This window comes from Oncorhynchus gorbuscha, linkage group LG11 (genome assembly GCF_021184085.1).
Source record: "Oncorhynchus gorbuscha isolate QuinsamMale2020 ecotype Even-year linkage group LG11, OgorEven_v1.0, whole genome shotgun sequence".
Taxonomy (NCBI): domain Eukaryota; kingdom Metazoa; phylum Chordata; class Actinopteri; order Salmoniformes; family Salmonidae; genus Oncorhynchus; species Oncorhynchus gorbuscha.
Window position 1 is genome coordinate 15,629,378 of NC_060183.1, and position 23,728 is coordinate 15,653,105.

At 41.7% G+C, this 23,728-nt stretch overlaps 1 protein-coding gene across 2 annotated transcripts in view; it reads right to left on the bottom strand.

The window, feature by feature from the left end:
• LOC124048150 (cGMP-dependent protein kinase 1) overlaps positions 1-23,728 on the bottom strand; it is a 78,728-nt gene that overhangs the window by 11,222 nt on the left and 43,778 nt on the right. For both annotated transcript variants that reach the window (XM_046368630.1, XM_046368629.1), the window contains exon 6: positions 5,769-5,843. In XM_046368630.1, coding sequence (XP_046224586.1) covers positions 5,769-5,843 — 75 coding nt within the window. The remainder of the gene's footprint in view (positions 1-5,768; positions 5,844-23,728) is intronic.

Below are 23,728 nucleotides of genomic sequence, written 5' to 3' on the forward strand. Positions count from 1 at the left end.
CTGCCCTCTGCATAGAGCAGGCCCTTCTGGCTAAGGGTCAAGAGAGAGAGAGTGAAAGCCAGGGACACAGAGCCAGTAGAAGGCTTGGGACCCTGATCAACAGGTTGATTGATGGGAGAAAGCCAGGGACACAGAGCCAGCAGAAGGCTTGGGACCCTGATCAACGGGTTGATTGATGGGAGAAAGCCAGGGACACAGAGCCAGTAGAAGGCTTGGGACCCTGATCAACAGGTTGATTGATGGGAGAAAGCCAGGGACACAGAGCCAGCAGAAGGCTTGGGACCCTGATCAACGGGTTGATTGATGGGAGAAAGCCAGGGACAAGCCAGGGTTTTTAATTAACACAGTGTCCAAAGAAGGGCCAGAAGTACACAGAATGGTGTCGTCTGCGTAGAGGTGAATCAGAGACTCACCAGCAGCAAGAGCGACATCATTAATATATACAGAGAAGAGAATCGGCCCAAGAATTTAACCTTGTGGCACCCCCATAGAGACTGCCAGAGGACCGGACAACAGGCCCTCGGATTTAGAACACTGAACTCTGTTGGAGAAGTATTTGGTGAACCAGGCGAGGCAATCATTTGAGAAACCAAGGCTGTTGAGTCTGCCGATGAGGATGTGGTGATTTACAGAGTCGAAAGCCTTGGCCAGGTCAATGAATACGGCTGCACAGTAATGTCTCTTATCGATGGCGATAAAGATATCGTTTAGAACCTTGAGCGTGTCTGAGGTACACCCATGACCAGCTCTGAAACCAGATTCATAGCAGAGAAGGTACGGTGGGATTCAAAATGGTCGGTGATCTTGTCATGTTTTGTCTTATATTGTCTTGACATTTTGCTTTTCCTTCTGTTCGTTTTCCCCCTGCTGGTCTTTTTAGGTTCGTTCCCCTTTTTCTCTCTCCCTCCCTCTCTCTCTTCTCTCTATCGTTCCGTTCCTGCTCCCAGCTGTTCCTATTCCCCTAATCAATCATTTAGTCTTCCCACACCTGTTCCCTATCTTTTCCCCTGATTAGAGTCCCTATTTCTCCCCTTGTTTTCCGTTTCTGCCCTGTCGGATCCTTGTATATTGTTCACCGTGCTGTGTCTTTGTATCGCCCTGTCGTGTCGTGTTTCCCTCAGATGCTGCGTGGTGAGCAGGTGTCTGAGTCTGCTACGGTCAAGTGCCTTCCCGAGGCAACCTGCAGTTTATTATCGAGTCTCCAGTCAGTTCTCGTGATTACGAGTGGAATTGTTTTTTATGCTTTATTACCGCTCCGATTTGTCTAGGAGTATTGCTATTTCCTTTAACTGGAATAAAGACTCTGTTTTCGCCAAGTCGCTTTTGGGTCCTCATTCACCTGCATAACAGATCTGTGTGTTGACTTGGCTTTCGAAGACCTTAGAAAGGCAGGGTAGGATAGATATAGGTCTGTAGCAGTTTGGGTCAAGAGTGTGTCCCCCTTTGAAGAGGGGGATGACTGCAGCTGCTTTCCAATCTTTGGGAATCTCAGACGACACGAAAGAGAGTGTTTGAACAGGCTAGTAATAGGGGTTGCAACAATTTCGGCAGATCATTTTAGAAAGAAAGGATCCAGATGGTCTAGCCTGGCTGATTTGTGGGATTTGTGAGTAGGAGAAATGGGGAATTATTAAGAATTAAGAATTGGGCTAATTCAACACGGGAAATACTAGCTAGCACCACTGCAAATTGGATATATTTGTGGAAATAAATCATAACTTTATTTCCAAAAAGAGTGACAATTATAGATTTCCTTTCCTGTTTGTATTTCCTTTCAGATAATGCTTATTTTTCATGTGTAGATCAGAAAACCTAAAATAGAGTTTGTTTTCCCAGAAACACCACAAAGCCCATTTTAACAACTAGGCCTACAGGTATCTTACTAACTAATGAATGTTATTAGACTCCATGGACACAAATGGAGTCTGGTCTGTTTACTTAGTCATTGCAGACACCTTATTGTGGGAGCTGTATATTTAATTGACCCAACCGCATACTAAAATGATGTGTTCTCTATACTCCATCCCATGACTGATGAAGCTATGAGAGTCCTGTCTGTCTCTATAGAGCTCGCCAGCTTGTAGTCCTAAAAATCAGGAAATGACTTACCTCTGGTTCGTTCATCCATTCCTATAGGGGAAAATGAATGGGGAAAGAATGGGGTTTTGGGATAAACGCTGAAAATAAGGTCTGTGGTAAACAAAGGCTTATGAGATCTGATACGTTTTGTTCTATAAGATAATACCAGTGGCCTTTATGTGGCCTTTCTGTGTTTTATGTACATGATTACATACAGTGCATTCGGAAAGTATTAAAACCCCTTTACTTTTCCCACATTTTTTCATGTTACAGCCTTATTCTAAAATGGATTCAATAAAACAATTTACTCATCAATCTACACACAACACTCAATAATGACAAAGTGCAAACAAGTTTTTAGACATTTTTGCACAATTATTTTAAACAAAAACCAGAAATACCTTATTTACAATAAGTATTCAGACCCTTTGCTATGAGACTCAAAATTAAGCTCAGGTACATCCTGTTTCCATTGATCATCCTTGAGAGTCCACCGGTGGTAAATTCAATTGATTGGACATGATTTGGAAAGGCACAAGCCTGTCTATATAAAGTCCCACAGTAGACAGTCCATGTCAGAGCAAAATCCAAGCAATGAGGTCGAAGGAATTGTCCGTAGAGCTCCAAGACAGGATTGTGTCAAGGCACAGATCTGGGGAAGGGTACCAAAACATTTTTGCAGCATTGAAGGTCCCCAAGAACACAGTGGCCTCCATCCTTCGTAAATGAAAGACGTTTGGAACCACCAAGACTCTTCATAGAGCTGGCTGCTGGCCAAATTGAGCAATCGGGGGAGAAGGGTCTATGTCAAGGAGGTGAACAAGAACCCAATGGTGGCAGAGCTCCAGAGTTCCTCTGTGGAGATGGGATAACTTTCCAGAAGGACAACCATCTTTGCAGCATTCCACCAATCAGGCCTTTATGGTAGAATGGCCAGGCGCAAGTCACTCTTCAGTAAAAGGTACATGACAGCCCGCTTGGAGTTTGCCAAAAGGCACCTAAAGACTCTCAGACCATGAGAAACCAGATTCCCTGGTCTGATGAAGCCAAGATTAAACTCTTTTTGGCCCGAATGCCAAGCGTCACATTCTGGAGGAAACCTGTCTCCATCCCCATGGTGAAGCATGGTAGTGGCAATATCATGCTGTGGGGATGTTATTCAGCGGCAGGGACTGGGAGACTAGTCAGGATCGAGGCAAAGATGAACGGAGCAAAGTACAGAGAGATCCTTGATGAAAACCTGCTCCAGAGCGCTCAGAACCTCAGACTGGGGCGAAGGTTCACCTTCCAACAGGACAATGACCCTAAACACACAGCCAAGACAATGCAGGAGTGGCTTCGGGGCAAGTCTCTGAATGTCCTTGAGTGGCCTAGCCAGAGCCCGGACTTGAAGCCGATCGAACATCTGTGCAGCAACCTGACAGAGCTTAAGAGGATCTGCAGAAAAGAGTCTGAAAAACTCCCCAAATACAGGTGTCCCAAGCTTGTAGCGTCATACCCAAGAATACTCGAGGCTGTAATTGCTGCCTAAGGTGCTTGAACAAAGTACTGAGTAAAGGGTCTGAATACTTATATAAATGTGATTTTTAAAAATATCAATTAGCAAAAATGTATAAAAAATTACGTTTTTTATTTGTTATTATGGGGTATTGTGTGTAGAGTGATAAGGGGAGAAGCACAATTTAATACATTTTAGAATAAGGCTGTAACGTAACAAAATGTGGAAAAATTCAAGAGGGTCTGAATACTTTCCGAAGGCACTGTAAATGCTTAAAAATTCACCAGAATTAATGTAATCTGATGAAGATTATCTCATAGAACAAAACCTATAAGACCTATAAGACCTAAACCTGTGTTTACCACAGACCTTATTTCCGGTGTTCATCCAACCCCCCCACTTGTTGTTAGAGATGATGGAGGAACCACAAAAGTATCTTGAGGGGTGAGCACACAGGTCTACGGCCTGTTTCATTACCAATAATAATGTATCTCAATTTAGGACTTGGCCATTTGTGACTGTGAACAGCTGGCTTTGAAGTCAATTAATCAGCTCCTGTACTAAGGATCACTGACCACTAGAGGGGGTACTTGCATAATTTTCAAATGATATAAAGTAGTATTGAAAGAGCTTCACAATGCAAATTCATTGTACCCATCATAGTGAGTCACGTCTCTATGTTATGCAGAAGAAGGCATGGGAATAATACATACATAGGGACTGTAGTACACCAACATAAAATACAGCCAAATGAAATGCTATCTGAGACACACACACCAGGCCCCCTGACAATGGAGGACACCGCTGCATATATGGCTAGTGACAGATGGGCTCCTCACGGCTCTAGGGACAGATGTCCTCTTCATGGCTCTAGGCTAGGGACAGATGTCCTCTTCATGGCTCTAGGCTAGGGACAGATGCTCTATGCTAGGGACAGATGTCCATGGATCTTAGGGACAGATGGGCTCTCATGGCTCGAGGGACAGGATGGCTCAGGTGGGCTCATGGCTCATGGACAGATGTCCCATGGCTCTAGGGACAGATTGGCTCCCCATGGCTCTAGGGACAGATTGGCTCCTCATGGCTCTATGGACAGATGGGCTCCCCATGGCTCTAGGGACAGATGGGCTCCCCATGGCTCTAGGGACAGATGGGCTCCCCATGGCTCTAGGGACAGATGGGCTCCCCATGGCTCTAGGGACAGATGGGCTTCCCATGGCTCTTGGGGCCAGACGACTGACCAGACGACCGACTACTCTGTCACCATGATGTGTTATCTGGGCTGTACGTTTGTGAGTGAGCACCCTCATACAGACAGTTATTACCCACGTCAATGACAAACATGGGATTTAATTGCACGCCATTTAACATAGGAGTTGTTCAATACCTATCTGCTTTGAGTTGATGAAAACAATGGTTAATATTATCTCAAAGAACATGCAGTTTGTTGCTTGACATACTTCAGCAGCAAAAACAGGAGAGCGGAATGTTTCCAAACTCTGTTATGAGAACAATATGTGCCCGTGACACAAATCAGTTTTCAAGAGCAGCATGTATCGTTAGCCTGCTTACTAACCAACTACAATATGTTCTAAGTTCAGCGAAATACAAACCCAATGTGTCTTCTCTAATTAAAATGACAAGCTGAAGACAAGACCACTATAACTGAATCACCTATTATCGGTTGGATTCCTCATATTCCTCATTTCCCCACCAATCAGGAAATCAAGAAAGCATTCTAAACTCCAGAGCTCAACAATTGTAGCAGGGACTGGGGTAGGATTCACATGTAACTAAAGTCGTTGGGCTGGATGAAGTTTTTCTTTATGGAAAGCCGGTGCAGCAGAGATAATTATATCCAGGAAGAGGTCAGAGGAACGGCAAGACAGATGAAACAAGACTAATTAACTCCAAGCATCGGACTACAACCTCATCTGGTTTTGCAATGGCTAGGGGAGTTTAGTGTTAATGAGGTGTGTGTTTGGGGCTGAAGGGTATTGTTGTAATGAGGTGTGCTTGAGGGGTGTTAGTTACATGTATATATGTATACAGTATCTAGTGTATATGTATGTGTGGGTGTATAAGGAAACGGGAATATGTGTGACGCTAATGATGCCCTGTATGTAGACGATGCACAATTTTGGACATCGGATGCATGTAGGGAACTGTATGTGAAGAGTGAGATACTTACTTGGCTTTGGCCCCTGCATCCTCATAGCCTTTGTTTGAGACATCCTCGAGGCCCCCAATCAAGTGCTTAAATGAACTGAAAGTGAAGAGAGTGAAGAGTCACATTAATCATTGACTACCTAAAACACATAGGTTACAATAACTTATGGTTGTATCTCAATGATCTCTCCTAAAACACATAGGTTACAATAACTTATGGTTGTATCTCAATGATCTCTCCAAAAACACATAGGTTACAATAACTTATGGTTGTATCTCAATGATCTCTCCAAAAACACATAGGTTACAATAACTTATGGTTGTATCTCAATGATCTCTCCTAAAACACATAGGTTACAATAACTTATGGTTGTATCTCAATGATCTCTCCAAAAACATAGGTTACATAACTTATGGTTGTATCTCAATGATCTCTCCAAAAAACATAGGTTTATGGTTGTATCTCAATGATCTCTCCAAAAACACATAGGTTACATATGGTTGGTCCTAAAACACCCAGGTTACATTAACTTATAGTTGTATCCCAATAACTTATATTGGGACTTAGCCAGGCTGCTATTGTTACAAATGTTCACTGAGTTCAGCATTATTAATATCTCTAATCTGATCTCTCCAAAAACACATAGGTTACAATGTTTGAATAAATCAAACATAATCCCCTGTTCATTTTGTGCTGGTTGAGCCACAGCATTGTATCAATGATCTCTCCAAAAAACACATAGGTTACAGTAAAAAAGGTTATGGTTGTATCTCAATGATCTCTCCAAAAACACATAGGTTACAATAACTTATGGTTGTATCTCAATGATCTCTCCAAAAACACATAGGTTACAATAACTTATGGTTGTATCCCAATGATATCTCCTAAAACACCCAGGTTACATTAACTTATAGTTGTATCCCAATGATATCTCCTAAAACACCCAGGTTACATTAACTTATAGTTGTATCCCAAAGATCTCTCCTAAAACACAAATGACGGAAAACAGCCCATGCCTACGCCAATCCAATGCTTTTACATTTGTGGGGAGCAGTCAACGAGTGCACACTTCAGGAGGAAGGAGAGATTATTGGGACTTAGCCAGGCTGCTATTGTTACAAATGTTCACTGAGTTCAGCATTATTAATACATGAGACACAGGAGGGCAGCAAATCACCACTAATCTGTCACAAAAATCTATCTCGGAAAAAAGCTTTGAGCAGAGTGAGACAATTTGATGAATTTGAGACAATGTTTGAATAACATCAAACATAATCCCCTGTTCATTTTGTGCTGGTTGAGCCACAGCATTGTAATTGAGCAAAGCAAAAGCGTGGTATCTCCCATTTTGGTTCCAAATGAATCACACTAAGTAGGTTTTCTGTACCATGTTAAAAATAGGTTAAAAGATGGCTTCCGCTACTGGGACAAAACTGTCTTTGAATAGTACTTCACCCTCCCCAAACAACTTCAGTGTTAACGTAACATCCATCTCAGAGTACTCACTCTATAGAATAGATTGTTATTATTATGAATCTATACATAGTCTATGTATGCTTTAGAGGTTTGAATCATTCTGATGAAATCTCTCACAATAGTGAGACGCATGGGAGGAGAGCAGACATGCTTGTCTCAGTTTGACGGAGGAAATGCTTTAGAACAATCAAAAGATCTGATTGTCCAAAAGAAATATAGTAGTTTGAATGAAAGCTTTATATCTGTTCTTTTGGAAGGCAACAATATAATGTCTGCCGGCCCACACTTTGAACATTCAAAAGGTAATCTTCAGTTTTCTGTCACAGACGAGATATGATAGATGTTAGCTGTTCCGAAGGGTATATATACTTATCAAGGATACTGTCAAGGTAAACAAGGATGACTGGATGTCTGAAATGTAATTTAGTTACCTGACAAGGCATGGTAAATCAGTGTTTTTTTTTTTAAAGATGCAATCTTCCATGGTTTCCTTGAGTTAGTATTTAAACCCTACACTTAATTAAACTTTATCAGGGAGTTGGCAACTGTCAAAATGTCATAATATTAAAGATTAAAGAAATAATAAATGACTGACAGCTAAACCTTGAAATCCTATCTGAGGCCTCCTCTTATCTCAGAGTAGTAGACAAATATCTGGATAGAAAAAAATAACCAGATTATGATGACTAATCATTATTGCCCTTAAAATGCGTAATCTTTCCCTTTTAGGGTGAGCAGGTTTTTATCATTAAGTGTCCTTCTGTGCTGTTTTTAGCCATCTTTTTCCGAAGCACCTGAAACCATCCGAGGGCTGAAGAGGGGTCTGATTACCACACAGCATTTCAGTGAGAGGTGGCAGGTTGGAAGACCAGACATTTAAATGTGACACATCTGAGCCCTATATGAGGAGTGATGAATCTGGGGCTTTTCCCTCCCAGCAGGCAACAGTGCTGAAAAGCATTTGTCTGGGCCATTTGGGTGCTGAGATGAGGTGAGGCGGACTAGTATTCCAAAACAGAATACTCACTCTCCCATGTGCCCCCCATTTCCTGTCCACTGCTCCCCCTTTCTACCACACAACTCATTATCTTCCCTTCCAGCTCCTACCAGTAATTCAACATTATATTGATGGTGAAATATCGACTCATTGCTGGTAAATGTTTCATCAGAGCATGACTTGGCATCCCTTGACTCTCCTAATAGTCATTCATGTGAACCCATGGTTATGAGGCCATGGCTATAATCGCCACAGATATAGATAGACAGTTATGTCTGAAGTTTATGAGTCTGCTCTCGCAAGTGTTAGATTCAAGTGTCAGACCGTTAAGAATTTTGACAAGGATCTTTAAAAAAAAAATGTTTTGAGAAATAGTAATCACACAATCAACATTACTTAAGGTAAGTGTGAGAGAATATCTGATCTCGGATGAGGTTAGGCCAGAACTGTCACATCTCCCTGACAGTTATGAACTCATTATGTGAAATTTATGTCTAGACTGTAGGAGTTTATTATCATTTCCTGACTTGGCCGCTGCAAAAAGATTCCGATATCATTCAGGAATAATGACCCATGATAGAGGCAATAAAGGGTATTTGAAGTGTGAACTGCTTTGCTCTAAATATAGACCCACATGCTGACCCATTTAAAGTTGTATTCTTAGTGTGCCTCTTCTATAAAAGCCCGTATACAATCTGTCCACTCCCACTGGATAAGGTCGAGGTGCCATATAAATGAGATTGATATTAGTGATGCACAAGACTTCAGAAGTTCATAGCCCCGAGCAGGGCTGCCCAAACTCGGCTCAACTCAGCTTATCATTGCTATATCTTCCTGACCACACTGTTCGTCTCCGTGTCCGAGCGTATGTTTGGTACCAAGGGGGAGAGGCGTTGTGCCGTGAAGTGTTGCACTATTTGTTTATTGAACCAGGTTTGCTGTTCCCTAGTGCTATATGAGGTGGAAGGGAGTTCCATGCAATCATGGCTAGGACTGTTGCGGTCATGGCTTTTTTTCATCCGGTGATTGTCAAGATAATAACTGCCGGTCTCACGGTAATTGACTGTTAATTCACATGAACACATTTAGCATCTCTTGGCTTCCACACATCGATGCAGACCTTTGGAACATCTACATTTTAAAAAGTCGAATAAATCCATGTAATATAGTCTACATCATCACAATAAAGCCATGATTTATTTTATACAGGTCTAAAGAAACATGTAGTCTATTTCAGAAAAACAAAATATTATACTCTGAGTTGTCCTTCATAGGCCTTCATAGGCCCTCAAAAATATTTTTTAGAAATATGTAACTTTCACACATTAACAACTCCAATACAGCAAATGAAAGACAAAACTTCTTGTTAATCTACCTATCATGTCCGATTTCAAAAATTCATTACAGCGAAAGCACAACATATGATTATGTCAGATCATCGCCAAGTCAAAAAAACACAGCCATTCTTCCATCCAAAGATAGCAGTCACATAAAGCAGAAATATAGATCAAATTAATCACTAACCTTTGATGATCTTGATCAGATGACACTCATAGGACATCCTGTTACACAATACATGTATGTTTTGTTCGATAATGTGCATATTTATATCCAAAAATATCAGTTTACTTTGGTGCGTTACGTGCAGTAATGTTTTGATTCCAAAACATCAGATGATTTTGCAGAAATACTCATAATAAACATTGATAAAAGATACAATTGTTATTCACAGAATGAAAGATAGACTGCTCCTTAATGCAACTGCTGTGTCAGATTTCAAAAATACTTTACAGAAAAAGCATAATCTGAGAACGGGGCTCAGAGCCCAAACCAGCCAGAGAAATATCTGCCATTTTGGAGTCAACAGAAGTTAGAAATAACACCATAAATATTCACTTACCTTTGGTGACCTTCATCAGAAGGCACTCCCAGGAATCCCAGTTCGACAATAAATGACTGATTTGTTCCATAAAGTTCCATAAAGTTCATCATTTATGTCCAAATATCCACTTATTGTTAGTGTGTTCAGCCCAGTAATCCATCTTCATGAGGCGCAAGCACTTCGTCCAGACAAAAACTTGAAAGGTTCCGTTACAGGTCGTAGAAACAAGTCAACCGATGTATGGAATCAATCTTTAGGATGTTTTTAACATAAAACATCAATAAGCTTCCAATCGGAGAATTCCTATGTCTAAAGAAAAGCACTGGAACGAGAGATAATTCTGTCGGGAGCGCACGTCACGAGCCTGAGTCACTGCCAGACCACTGACTCAAACAGGTCTCATGAGCCCCTCCTTTATAATAGAATCCTCATTCAAGTTTCTAAAGATGGTTGACATCTAGTGGAAGCTGTAGGAAGTGCAACTTTATCCATATCCAACTGTGTATTCGGTAGGCCAAGCTTTGAAAAACTACAAACCTCAGATTTCCCACTTCCTGGTTGGATTTTTCTCAGGTTTTTGCCTGCCATATGAGTTTTGTTATACTCACAGACATCATTCGAACAGTTTTAGAAACGTCAGAGTGTTTTCTATCCAATACCAATAATAATATGCATATATTAGCATCTGGAACAGAGTAGGAGGCAGTTCACTCTGGGCACGCTATTTATCCAAAAGTGAAAATGCTACCCCCTATCCCAAAAGAGTTTTAATTAAGCTTAAGTTATTTATGTAACTTTAGTTCTGATACAATGGTTGAGCTAAATGTTTTGATTTTTAATACATTCTAAGGCTGTATGATACGTCTAATGATGATCTGAAAAAAGTTGCATGAAAGGCAAGCTCTGCTTAGTTTGTTTTTGTGCAGGCTGTACACACTTCATCAGTCTCTCATTGACAATTTGACAAGCACTTGATAATGCCTTGAATTTCCCAGCTGCATCCCATGAGTGTGGCCTTAATGCCCCCTAAAAGAATCCATGCCTTTAGCGGACAATGGCTGCAATAATTATAATCCCCTTTTCCCGGCTGCGTGCTGAAGCATCTCTTACTCACATGGCTCTCCATCAGGTGATCAGGTCTTTTCTCACAGGCTACAAGTGAAGACAGACACATCAGGGACGCAACTGCGCGAGTCTGTATCCAATTCCGAGGCGCATATTGAAGATATTGGAATAAATGTCCACATTTACTTTTCGTTAGCCAACAAGATGAGCAGGCCTAACGAACAGCAAAAGCACTAGCCTATGTCAATCTACTATCCCCCATAGTACAAAGGTTGACCTATTCTATTCTGTGCAATAAATAAATATTACAAACATAGCCTGGGACAGTTATGGGATGCGATAGATCCCAAATGAATATAACCACTAGCTTGTTAGGGAAGTGCTCCCGCTGTGGGGATCAAATCAGCGGAAATTTCAAGTGCGCCACGTATAGTTTTTGATAAAACTCAAACTTTCATTAAAATGCACATACAATGTACTGAATTAAAGCTACACTCGTTGTGAATCTAGCTACCGAGTCAGATTTGTAAAATGCTTTTCGGCGAAAGCATGAGAAGCTATTATCTGATAGCATGCACCCAAAAGTACTGGAACTTCATCTAAAACGACTGATTTTGCGGTAGCCGGTCCTAACCAAAACGCAGAAATAAAATATAAAACATTCATTACCTTTGACGAGCTTCTTTCTTGGCACTCCTAGATGTCCCATAAACATCATTTTGGGTCTTTTTTCGATTCAATCGGTCCATATATAGCCTAGATATTGATCTATGAAGAGTGTGTGATCAACGAAAAAAATAACATAATTTTTTAAATAAAAAAAGTCGACGATAAACTTTCACAAAACACTTCGAAATACTTTTGTAATGCAACTTTAGGTATTATTAAACGTTAATAATCGATCAAAATGATCACGGGGCGATGTATATTCTTTAGCTTCACGTCTTGATATCATGTCCGGATATATCTCAACCAAAACATCCTGTCGGAGACCGGAAGAAATCGGCTTCCTTGTGTCCGTTTGATCAAGAAACAAATCCGAGACAAATGACAAGACTGTTGACATCGTGTGGAAGCTGTAGGTATTGCAACCTCGGCTCCATTTAATGTGGGTCACTTTTAACAGTTGGTTGAAGTTGCGCATGGATATATTTTCCCATTTTCAGTGATCAGATTTTCCTGCACTTTTCGATGAAACGCATGTTCTTTTATAGTCACAGCCGTGATTTAACCAGTTTTAGAAACATCTGAGTGTTTTCTATCCACACATACTAATCATATGCATATACTATAGTCCTGGCATGAGTAGCAGGGCGCTGAAATGTTGCGCGATTTATAACAAAAAGCTGCGAAAATTCGCAGCTTCCTTACTAGCATGAATAAAATCTGTTTTAAGCAATGAGGCTGACGCAACAAATGAGAATGTTTAACTTAAAATGTTAATAAACTATTAGGTTATTTCTTCACATTATAAACGCAGCAATGCACACACGGTTAGTAGGCTATAAGCGTGAATTTTCCATTAGCAGGAAAACACCTTTATCAAAAGTGACCGCAAATGCGATTATACATGTAATGCTTTTATTATAAAGGTGCATTTTTATGGTGAAAATGTACTTGAAACTCACATGCTGCTTATGTCTGCCAGTTAGGCTCTACACCTGTTGTAAAGTGGATTAATGTGCTTCATTTAAAAAAGTTATTTGGCCACTTTAGTTGTGATACAAACCTTATCAAAACATGTAGGTCTATGGGCAAGGCTACATGAGGTGTGCGACTGGAAAAAGTAGTAAAAAAAAGCATGCGCTATTTCTTGCCTTAATAAGTTAGGCTCTACACCTGTTGTAAAGTGGATTAATGTGCTTCATTTAAAAAAAGTTATTTGGCCACTTTAGTTGTGATACAAACCTTATCAAAACATGTAGGTCTATGGGCAAGGCTACATGAGGTGTGCGACTGGAAAAAGTAGTAAAAAAAAAGCATGCGCTATTTCTTGCCTTAATAAGCTGGGCATCATAGGATAATATTGTCACCCATCACACTATTCTTGATTTAATCTTGTCTTTACTTAATATTAAATAATATATGTGTTTTTATTTAGAACCATTATCATGCACCTGTCTAAAAACCAGGACCATTATCATGCACCTGTCTAAAAACCAAGACCATTATCATGCACCTGTCTAAAAACCAGGACCATTATCATGCACCTGTCTAAAAACCAAGACCATTATCATGCACCTGTCTAAAAACCAAGACCATTATCATGCACCTGTCTAAAAACCAAGACCATTATCATGCACCTGTCTAAAAACCAGGACCATTATCATGCACCTGTCTAAAAACCAGGACCATTATCATGCACCTGTCTAAAAACCAGGACCATTATCATGCACCTGTCTAAAAACCAGGACCATTATCATGCACCTGTCTAAAAACAGGGGAAGCAGAAAGAAATACATGTAATCTTTGCACCTAAATTGCAAATGGAGGATGCTTTTCCCATGGTTCATTTTCATGCCAGCCAGGTAGGGTATACTCCGGTTGTAAAGAAAAGCAATGTTCTTAATATTATGAAAGGTTAGGAAAAAATATAGAAGGCCTAGACTATAGAAAGCTGAGGGGACCTATTTTTAGAAGAGGCCATCAACCCGTTTCTCATGCAATTGCATAGCATATAGGAATATTGTGGAACATGAGCTCATGGGCTCTCATGAAGTGTTTGATTACATTTTTGATTACATTTGCATTGACAAGAGAGTGTGGAATTTGGAATTTGACTGCTGTCATGACCCGTGACCGCCGGTGTGGCGGTAATACAGTCAAGGTAGCAGCCCTAGCAGCCCTAATCATGGCTCTGTATAATACTGTACATTTGCAATCTTCTGGTTGCTAGTCCACCGCTCTAACCACTAGGCTACCCTGCCTTGAAGGTTTACAATCTAAGGTTAAACTAAGTAATTGAGTCTCCTCAACTTATCCAACAGACACACCATTAATTACCAGATTCAGCTGAGGTCTAGAACTTAGGGAGATTTGTACCAAATACATTGCTCTTAGTTGTAGAGAGTACAGGACCAGTTTATTATTGGTCACCCATTATAAAACTGACTGCAACTATTTGTTTAGGGTTGCAGTGATTTCACTAGCTGTGGTTGCTGACACTTATTGGGTGTTGAATCATCAGTATACATGGACACAGGCTTGGTAAAAAAAAAGGTGACAGGTCATTGGTAAAAATAGAAAAGAGTAGAGGGCCAAGAGAGCTGCCCTGCAGTACACCACACTTCACATGTTTAACATTAGAGAATCTTCCATTAAAGAAAACCCTCTGTGTTCTATTGGATAGATTGCCATATCATGGATTCAGAGCTGAGGTTGAAAAGCTACAAGACATATGTTTTTTCAACAACAGGTTATGGTCAATAAAATCAAAGGCAGCACTGAAATCTGACACTACAGGTACCGCAATCTTGTTATTATCAATTTCTTTTAACCAATCATCAGTAATGTGTGTCAGTTGACTGCCCTTCTCTATAAAGCATGCTGAAAGGCTGTTGTTAATTTGTGTACAGAGAAATAGCATTGTATTTGGTCAAACACAATTTCTTCCAACAGTTTGCTAAGACCTGGCAGCAAGCTGATAGGTCAGCTGTTAGAACCAGTAAAGGCAGCTTTACCATTCTTGGGTAGCAGAATGACTTTGGCTTTCCTCCAGGCCTGATGAAAAAAAAATCCTCTATACTCATATTAAAGATATGACATATAGGATAGGGTTTTTAGACTCAGAGTCTACCCTCCTCACTAGCTTTCCATGTAAGTTGTCAATGCCAGGAGGTTTGTCATTATTGATTGATAACAATACTTGTCCACCTCTTCCACACTAATTTTACAAAATTCAAACTTACAAATGCTTTTCTTTCATTATTTTTCATGGTTTCATGCATGAATACAATGGCTCACTGTTCGTTGCTGGCATGTCCTGCCTAAGTTTGCCCACTAATCATTACAATAATTGGCAACATGAACTGGTTAAGTGAAGAATAAGCCATCTGATTGGATGAAATATGGAGTGGAATTGGTCTTTCTGCCCATCATGTCATATGAAGCACTATTTCCATCGTTCTGTCCATCATTGATCTTGGCTTCATAATACAGTTCCTTCTTTTTTTGGAATAGGGTGTTATTTCAGACACGCTCCAGGAATCCCACCACACCACAGCGATCACATCATTATGTGCACGACAACGGCATGACGACAGAGGGAGCACAGTGTGGCAGCCAAAACAAGCCCTCTCTAATGGCCTTGGCCATAAAGCTTTCAGCCGTCCAACGTGATAAAATGAATGGTGGCTTTCCTGCAGAGAGAAAGGTGAATGGTCCACTCTTTTCTCCAGTGTTTGTCTGCTGTTCTGGGATTGCCTTCTTTTAGCCTTGCCTCTGGCTCTGAGCTACACAGACCGAGACAGACACACAGAGACCCAGACCACACACAGCGAGTGCTGCTGGGTCTGTGAGGAGGTACAGGCTCAGGCTACCATGCTGTGCACAGCACTCCATCCCCAGTCCCACTGTTTTACAAAGCTGGGTGTCATTCAAAACAGGAACCTTTTCAGTGTCCTTTATATGATGTTTTAATTGTATAGGTGAAGCCACCTTTTCAATGTGGTGAAGGTATTTGTTTTGATTCGGAATAACTGGCATAGTATTGATCAGTGATTAATTATCTGTAACCACTGATATGGATCAATAATTTTCCTAAAAGATACTGATCCTATAGGCGCGCTACTGTTAACCATTAATCAGTATGATGAGGTAATGCTCTGCAATACATTGTTTATTTCATGGCAGTAAAGGGTTAATCAACAACCCGCGCACAGGCTACTACTCTACTGTCTACTACCCTACGGGCTCCAACTCTGAAGGCTCCTACTCTACAGGCTCCTACTCTACAGGCTCCTACTCTACAGGCTACTACTCTACAGTCTACTACCCTACGGACTCCAACTCTATCTACAGGCTACTACTCTACAGTCTACTACCCTACGGGCTCCAACTCTACAGGCTCCTACTCTACAGGCTCCTACTCTACAGGCTACTACTCTACAGGCTACTACCCTACAGGCTACTACTCTACAGTCTACTACCCTACGGACTCCAACTCTATCTACAGGCTACTACTCTACAGTCTACTACCCTACGGGCTCCAACTCTATCTACAGGCTACTACTCTACAGTCTACTACCCTACGGGCTCCAACTCTACAGCCTCCTACTCTACAGGCTACTATCCTACAGGCTACTTTCCTACAGGCTACTATCCTACAGGCTACACGTCTACAGGCTATTACCCTACAGTCTACTAGTCTTTGGGCTACTACTACCATTTAGGCTACTACTACTACCCTACAGGCTACTACCCTAAAGGCTACTACTCTACAGGCTACTACCCTACGGGCTCCTACTCTACAGGCTACTACCCTAAAGGCTACTACCCTACAGGCTACTACTCTACAGGCTGCTACCCTACAGGCTACTACTACTACCCTAAAGAAAAACCCTATCGTAAGATCCAAGATGGCAGCATGTCAAGTTGTTTGTCTGTGACTAGTAGATTTTAACCGACTAATAACCTATTAATTTATGGTGGGGCAAATCCACAATTTCCTTGCTGTGTAGTGCAAACTATTTTGTTTTGCTGGTGTAAAGATTGTGGGTCTCCCTCCACTCGGGCACATATTCTTTCCGCTATTTGCACTTCTTTACTTGAAGTTTACCAAAGTAACCCTCTCTCTGGATGGCCTGGGTTCTATCCTCAGCTCTCCGCCTGGCTGTCAGAGGCAGCTCAACAATCCCCAACACGTTCTCTCGATCGACCCCCACACCCAATCTACTCACACGTGCACACACTCATACATTCACACAGTCCTGCTCTCCCCTTACCTTTCCTTGGCCTCTATTTCTTACATCTCTCAGAGGAAATGTCAATTTTCGTGGTATTGCTTTGTTCACTGACTTTACTGAACTCTGGAGAAAATGAACATTGTCGCGGTGGCTGTGTGAGTACATCGGACAATGTGCTCTCCCATCTATTAGACATTTTGTCTGCGGTAACTCGCTCTTTTCCACACAGTCCACTTGTCCAAGTGCCGATGCATTTGTGATTTTATTTATCCTTTATTTAACTAGGCAAGTCAGTTAAGAACAGATTCTTATTTACAATGACGGCCTACCGGGGAACAGGTGGGTTAACTGCCTTGTTCAGGGGCAGAATGACGGAATTTTACCTTGTCAGATCAGGGATTCGATCCACTAGGCTACCTGCCTCCCCAGATCTATGATGATGTGTACAGTACGAACTTGTGTCACTAACTAAGTCTAATAGTTTCAAATGACTGTTTTGTATTGTCTGGAAACTCACCTGTAGAATTCGCTTGCAGTAGGTCTCTTAAAAAAGAGAAGCCGTGCAAAGGTTATTAAACAGAGGTACCTACTTATTCTTCTTTTGTTGATATTTTTTATTTGTTATTTAACCTTTAATTTAATGTTGATATCATGGTAAAGTGCAACCTAAAACCCTGGCCCTGATGTGCAATGTCTCCAACCCCCCTCTGATTTTTAAATCTAGATCTGGTTTTAGTAAGTAGCCTGTTGTCAAAAATTGATGGGGTTAGGACTTGGGCTAAATACACTGATGCTGATGTAATTGTGTTTTCTGAAACCTGACTCAGCAAGTCTATTCTTGATAAGAATATTTGTATAAATGGTTACAATGTGTATCGCACTGATCGAGTTAAGAAAGGTGGGGGTGTGGCTATATATGTAAAGACTAAATTCCTTGTAAGTGTGGCAAAGTCTGTAACTATTTGTAAACGGTTGAAATGTTTTGCTTTGAATCTTGAGGTTTCAAAGGGCCTCTCTATAACTGTGATTGGCTGTTATAGACCCCCCTCTGCTCTCTATAACTGTGATTGGCTGTTATAGACCCCCCTCTGCTCTCTATAACTGTGATAGGCTGTTTAAACCCCCTTTTGCTCTCGGTGATGCATTTTCTTCTCTGATGAACCTTATGTCTAAACTTCTTTACAGTGAAATGATCTTGATTGGTGAACTCAACTGGTGTTGGTTGAAGCCGGTGTCTGATGATTTAAAAATGTTTTGTAATTCTATGAATCTTACTCAGTTGATTAACTCACGCTCTCGCCCAAATCTTAAATGTCCAGAGAAATCTACCCTGATTGAATTTATGTTGACAAATGTATCACATAAATATTCTGGTGTTTTTTGTAATGATTTAAGTGACCATTGTGCTGTTGCTGCTGTTAGAAATACTAAGGTTCCTAAGACAAATCCACGCTTTCTTCATAAGAGGAATTTTAAGAGTTTTAATGAGCAGGCTTTCTTTCGTGATTTGTTTTATTTTGACTGGAGCAGATTGAGTTTATTCCCGATGTGGAAACTGCCTGGAAATTCTTTCCTTATGTTTTTTTCCCAAACTGTAAACAAACATGCCCCATTCCACAGGTTCAGAGTTAAAGGGAGAGATAATCCATGGTTTTCGTCTGAGCGGTTTTGTATTATTCACAAACGTAGTCTAGCCTGGGCTAAAGCAAGGAAATTATGTTTTGATACTGATTGGCTTCTTTGTTAGGCAGTTCCGAAAACAAGTGTTATTCTTTTCTCAGGAAGGCCAAGTCTGAATATTTTATGTCTGTTACCACTGATAACCTGAATGACCATAGAACGTTTTGGAAGGCTATTAAGTCTATGTCTGGTAACAGTAATGTTAATGAATTACCGTCAAGGACTCTGTTGCTGTATATGACAAAACTGAAATGCTGAATTGGTTCAATGAGCACTTTGCATCATCTGGTAGGCTGTTTGAGTCAGTGTCCTCTCTGTCTCTGTACAGCCCTGTGTGGATGAACCAGTGAGAGCTGGTCAAACATGTAGCTTTTTGTCATTCTCAGTGCAAGAGGTACATAAAGCCCTGAAATCCTTAGATCAGAGAAAGCCTGCAGGTCCTGATCTTCTTGATCCCTGCTTTTTAAAACTGGCAGCTGATTCCACAGCTGAACCACGTACATATCTGTTCAATCTAACCCTGGAATGTAATGCAAGTCCAAAGATCTGGAAATCAGTATTTGTCTTACCACTTTTAAAAGGGCACTTTGAAAAGGGGGAGATCCAACTCTTTTAAATAATTATAGGCCAATCTCAAAGCTGTCACCCCTGGCGAAAATACTTGAAACCCTTGTTAGTGAACAGCTAAAAGAGTTTTATATAGTAACTATTTCTTCAATGTACCAATTGGACTTCAGGAAGAAGCATAGCATAATTACAGCAGCCATGAAGGTTTTAACTGATATCACTGAATCCCTTGACAAAAAACAGCACTATGTCTCACTTTTTATTGATCTCTCTAAATCTTATGATACATTTGATCATGCTATACTGAGGCAGAGGTTGTCGAGCGTAGGTCTTTCAGAGCATGCAGTTGCATGGTTTGCTAACTATCTGTCTGATAGAACTCACGGCACTCAATTTTATGGGCTCGTGTCTGTTAAATTGTCTGTCTGTAATGGTGTGCCCCAGGGCTCTGTACTTGGTCCCATCTTATTCACTATTTATATTAATAATTTAGACAAAAATGTGCAAAATGTACAACTTCACTTTCATGTTGATGATACATTTTTTTATTGTTGTGTCTCATCTCTCACAAAAGCTTTCCAGAACTTGCAAACGGCTTTTCATACTGTTCAACATACCTTGTGTCAATGGAAGCTTAACCTCAATACTGACTAGACTAAAATAATGGTGTTTTCTAAAGCAAGAAATAGACCTCTGAACCTTTCACCTATTACTACCCGTCAGGGCAATGAGATTGACACTGTAATCTCATATAAATATCTTGGAATTTTAATTGATGACAACCTCTCTTTTAAATTGCACATTCAACAATTTACAAAAAAATTGAAGCTGAAATTGGGATTTTATTTTAGGAATAAGGCCTGTTTTTCTTTTGATGCCAGAAGGAGGCTAGTATCAGCTACATTTATGCCTTTACTAGACTATGGGGATATTTTATATATGAATGCTTCCGCTCAGTGTTTGATATCAATTGACACCCTTTACCATGGAGCATTGAGATGTATTTTAAACTGCAAAACCCTTAAGCATCACTGCACTTTATATACCTGGGTTGTCTGGTAAATAAAGTGCACTTGTAGGCTCAGTCACTGGGATTCTTCTATTTACAATGCCACTTTGTGTTTACTGCCATTTTTGGGGGGCATTTTTATTGTTCAGAAACGTGGTGGGTACTCTCTTCATTTGCAGGACTTTATCGTGCTAACTGTTCCAAAAGTCCGGACTGAATTTGACAAAAGGGCTTTATTGTACTCTGCGCCATCAGCTTGGAACGCCTTGCAAAATCATTTTAAACTGGAAGAACTTGTCCCGATTGGTGTTTTTAAATCATTGATGAAGGATTTTAAGGCTGATTCCCTGACCTGTCAATGTTTTTAATTTGCTGTTTAAGGATTTTGTTATACTCTTGTGAATTCTCTGTTTTTGTATTAGATTGCCTGTAGTTTTTAATCTTGTCTGTCTATAATTGTGTAATGACTTGGTGCAGACTATGTTGACCAGGAAGCTCGAGAAAAACAGATTTCAAATCTCAATGAGCCCTTCCTAGTTAAATGAGGGGAAAAAAAATAAAAAATTCAGGCCACTACCCTACAGGCTACTACTACTACGCTACAGATACAACTACTACCCTACAGGATCCTAATCCACAGGCTACTACTCTACAGGCTACTACTACTACTCTACAGGCTACTACTCTGCTAGCTACTTCAACTAACCTGCAGGCTACTACTCTACAGGCTCCTACTCCACAGGCTACTACCCTACAGGCTACTACTACTACTACCCTACAGGCTACTACTCTACAGGCTTCTACTACTACGCTACAGGCTACTAATACTACTCTACAGGCTACTACCCTACAGGAAACAGCTCTACAGACTACAACTCTACAGGCCACTACTACTACCATACAGGCTACAACTCTACAGGCTACTACCCTACAGTCTAATATTACTACTCTACAGGCTACCACTACTACCCCAAAGGCTACAACTCAAGATAATACAACTACTCTACATGCTACTACTCTAATGGCCACTATTACGACCATAAAGGATACAACTCTATAGGCTACTACCCTGACAGGCTACAACTCTACAGACTACTACTCTACAGGCTACAACTCTACAGTCACCACAGTCTGCTATTACTAGTCTACAAGCTACTACTACTACTACTCTACAGGCTACTAATCTACAGTCTAATATTACTACCCCACAGTTTACTATTACTAGTCTACAGGCTACTACTCTACAGGCTACTACTCTACAGGATAATACTCAACAGGCTAATACTCTACAGAATACAACTACTACTCTACTACTCCATAAGCTACTACTCCACAGGCTACTACCCTACAGGCTACCACTCTACAGGCTACTACCCTACAGGCTACTACTCTACAGGCCACTACTACGACCATAAAGGATACAACTCTACAGGCTACTACCCTACAGGCTACTACTCCACAGGCTACTACCCTACAGGCTACAACTCTACAGGCTACTACCCTACAGACTACTACTCTACAGGCCACTACTACGACCATAAAGGATACAACTCTACAGGCTACTACTCTACAGGCCACTACTACGACCATAAAGGACACAACTACTCTACAGGCTACTACTCCACAGGCTACTTATAAAACCTTACAAGCCAATACTCTACTGGCTACTACTCTACAGGCTACTACTACAACTCTACAGGCTACTACTCTAAAGGCTACTAATACTATTCTACAGGATACTATCATTACTACTTTACAAGCTACTAATACTACCCTACAGGCTACTACTCTACAGGCTACTACTACTACTCTACAGGCTACTACTACTACTCTACAGGCTACAACTCTACAGGCTACTTCTCCACCGGATACTACTACTACTCTACAGGCTACAACTCTACAGGCTACTACTACTACTCTACAGGCTACTACTACTACTCTACAGGCTACTACTAGTACTCTACAGGTTACAACTCTACAGGATACTACTCCACCATTTCCGGAGACCTTCTCCCCTACCTCACCTCGCTCATCAACTCATCCCTGACCGCTGGCTACGTCCCTTCCGTCTTCAAGAGAGCGAGAGTTGCACCCCTTCTGAAAAAACCTACACTCGATCCCACCGATGTCAACAACTACAGACCAGTATCCCTTCTTTCTTTTCTCTCCAAAACTCTTGAACGTGCCGTCCTTGGCCAGCTCTCCCGCTATCTCTCTCTGAATGACCTTCTTGATCCAAATCAGTCAGGTTTCAAGACTAGTCATTCAACTGAGACTGCTCTTCTCTGTATCACGGAGGCGCTCCGCACTGCTAAAGCTAACTCTCTCTCCTCTGCTCTCATCCTTCTAGACCTATCGGCTGCCTTCGATACTGTGAACCATCAGATCCTCCTTTCCACCCTCTCCGAGTTGGGCATCTCCGGCGCGGCCCACGCTTGGATTGCGTCCTACCTGACAGGTCGCTCCTACCAGGTGGCGTGGCGAGAATCTGTCTCCTCACCACGCGCTCTCACCACTGGTGTCCCCCAGGGCTCTGTTCTAGGCCCTCTCCTATTCTCGCTATACACCAAGTCACTTGGCTCTGTCATAACCTCACATGGTCTCTCCTATCATTGCTATGCAGACGACACACAATTAATCTTCTCCTTTCCCCTTCTGATGACCAGGTGGCGAATCGCATCTCTGCATGTCTGGCAGACATATCAGTGTGGATGACGGATCACCACCTCAAGCTGAACCTCGGCAAGACGGAGCTGCTCTTCCTCCCGGGGAAGGACTGCCCGTTCCATGATCTCGCCATCACGGTTGACAACTCCATTGTGTCCTCCTCCCAGAGCGCTAAGAACCTTGGCGTGATCCTGGACAACACCCTGTCGTTCTCAACTAACATCAAGGTGGTGGCCCGTTCCTGTAGGTTCATGCTCTACAACATCCGCAGAGTACGACCCTGCCTCACACAGGAAGCGGCGCAGGTCCTAATCCAGGCACTTGTCATCTCCCGTCTGGATTACTGCAACTCGCTGTTGGCTGGGCTCCCTGCCTGTGCCATTAAACCCCTACAACTCATCCAGAACGCCGCAGCCCGTCTGGTGTTCAACCTTCCCAAGTTCTCTCACGTCACCCCGCTCCTCCGCTCTCTCCACTGGCTTCCAGTTGAAGCTCGCATCCGCTACAAGACCATGGTGCTTGCCTACGGAGCTGTGAGGGGAACGGCACCTCAGTACCTCCAGGCTCTGATCAGGCCCTACACCCAAACAAGGGCACTGCGTTCATCCACCTCTGGCCTGCTCGCCTCCCTACCACTGAGGAAGTACAGTTCCCGCTCAGCCCAGTCAAAACTGTTCGCTGCTCTGGCCCCCCAATGGTGGAACAAACTCCCTCACGACGCCAGGACAGCGGAGT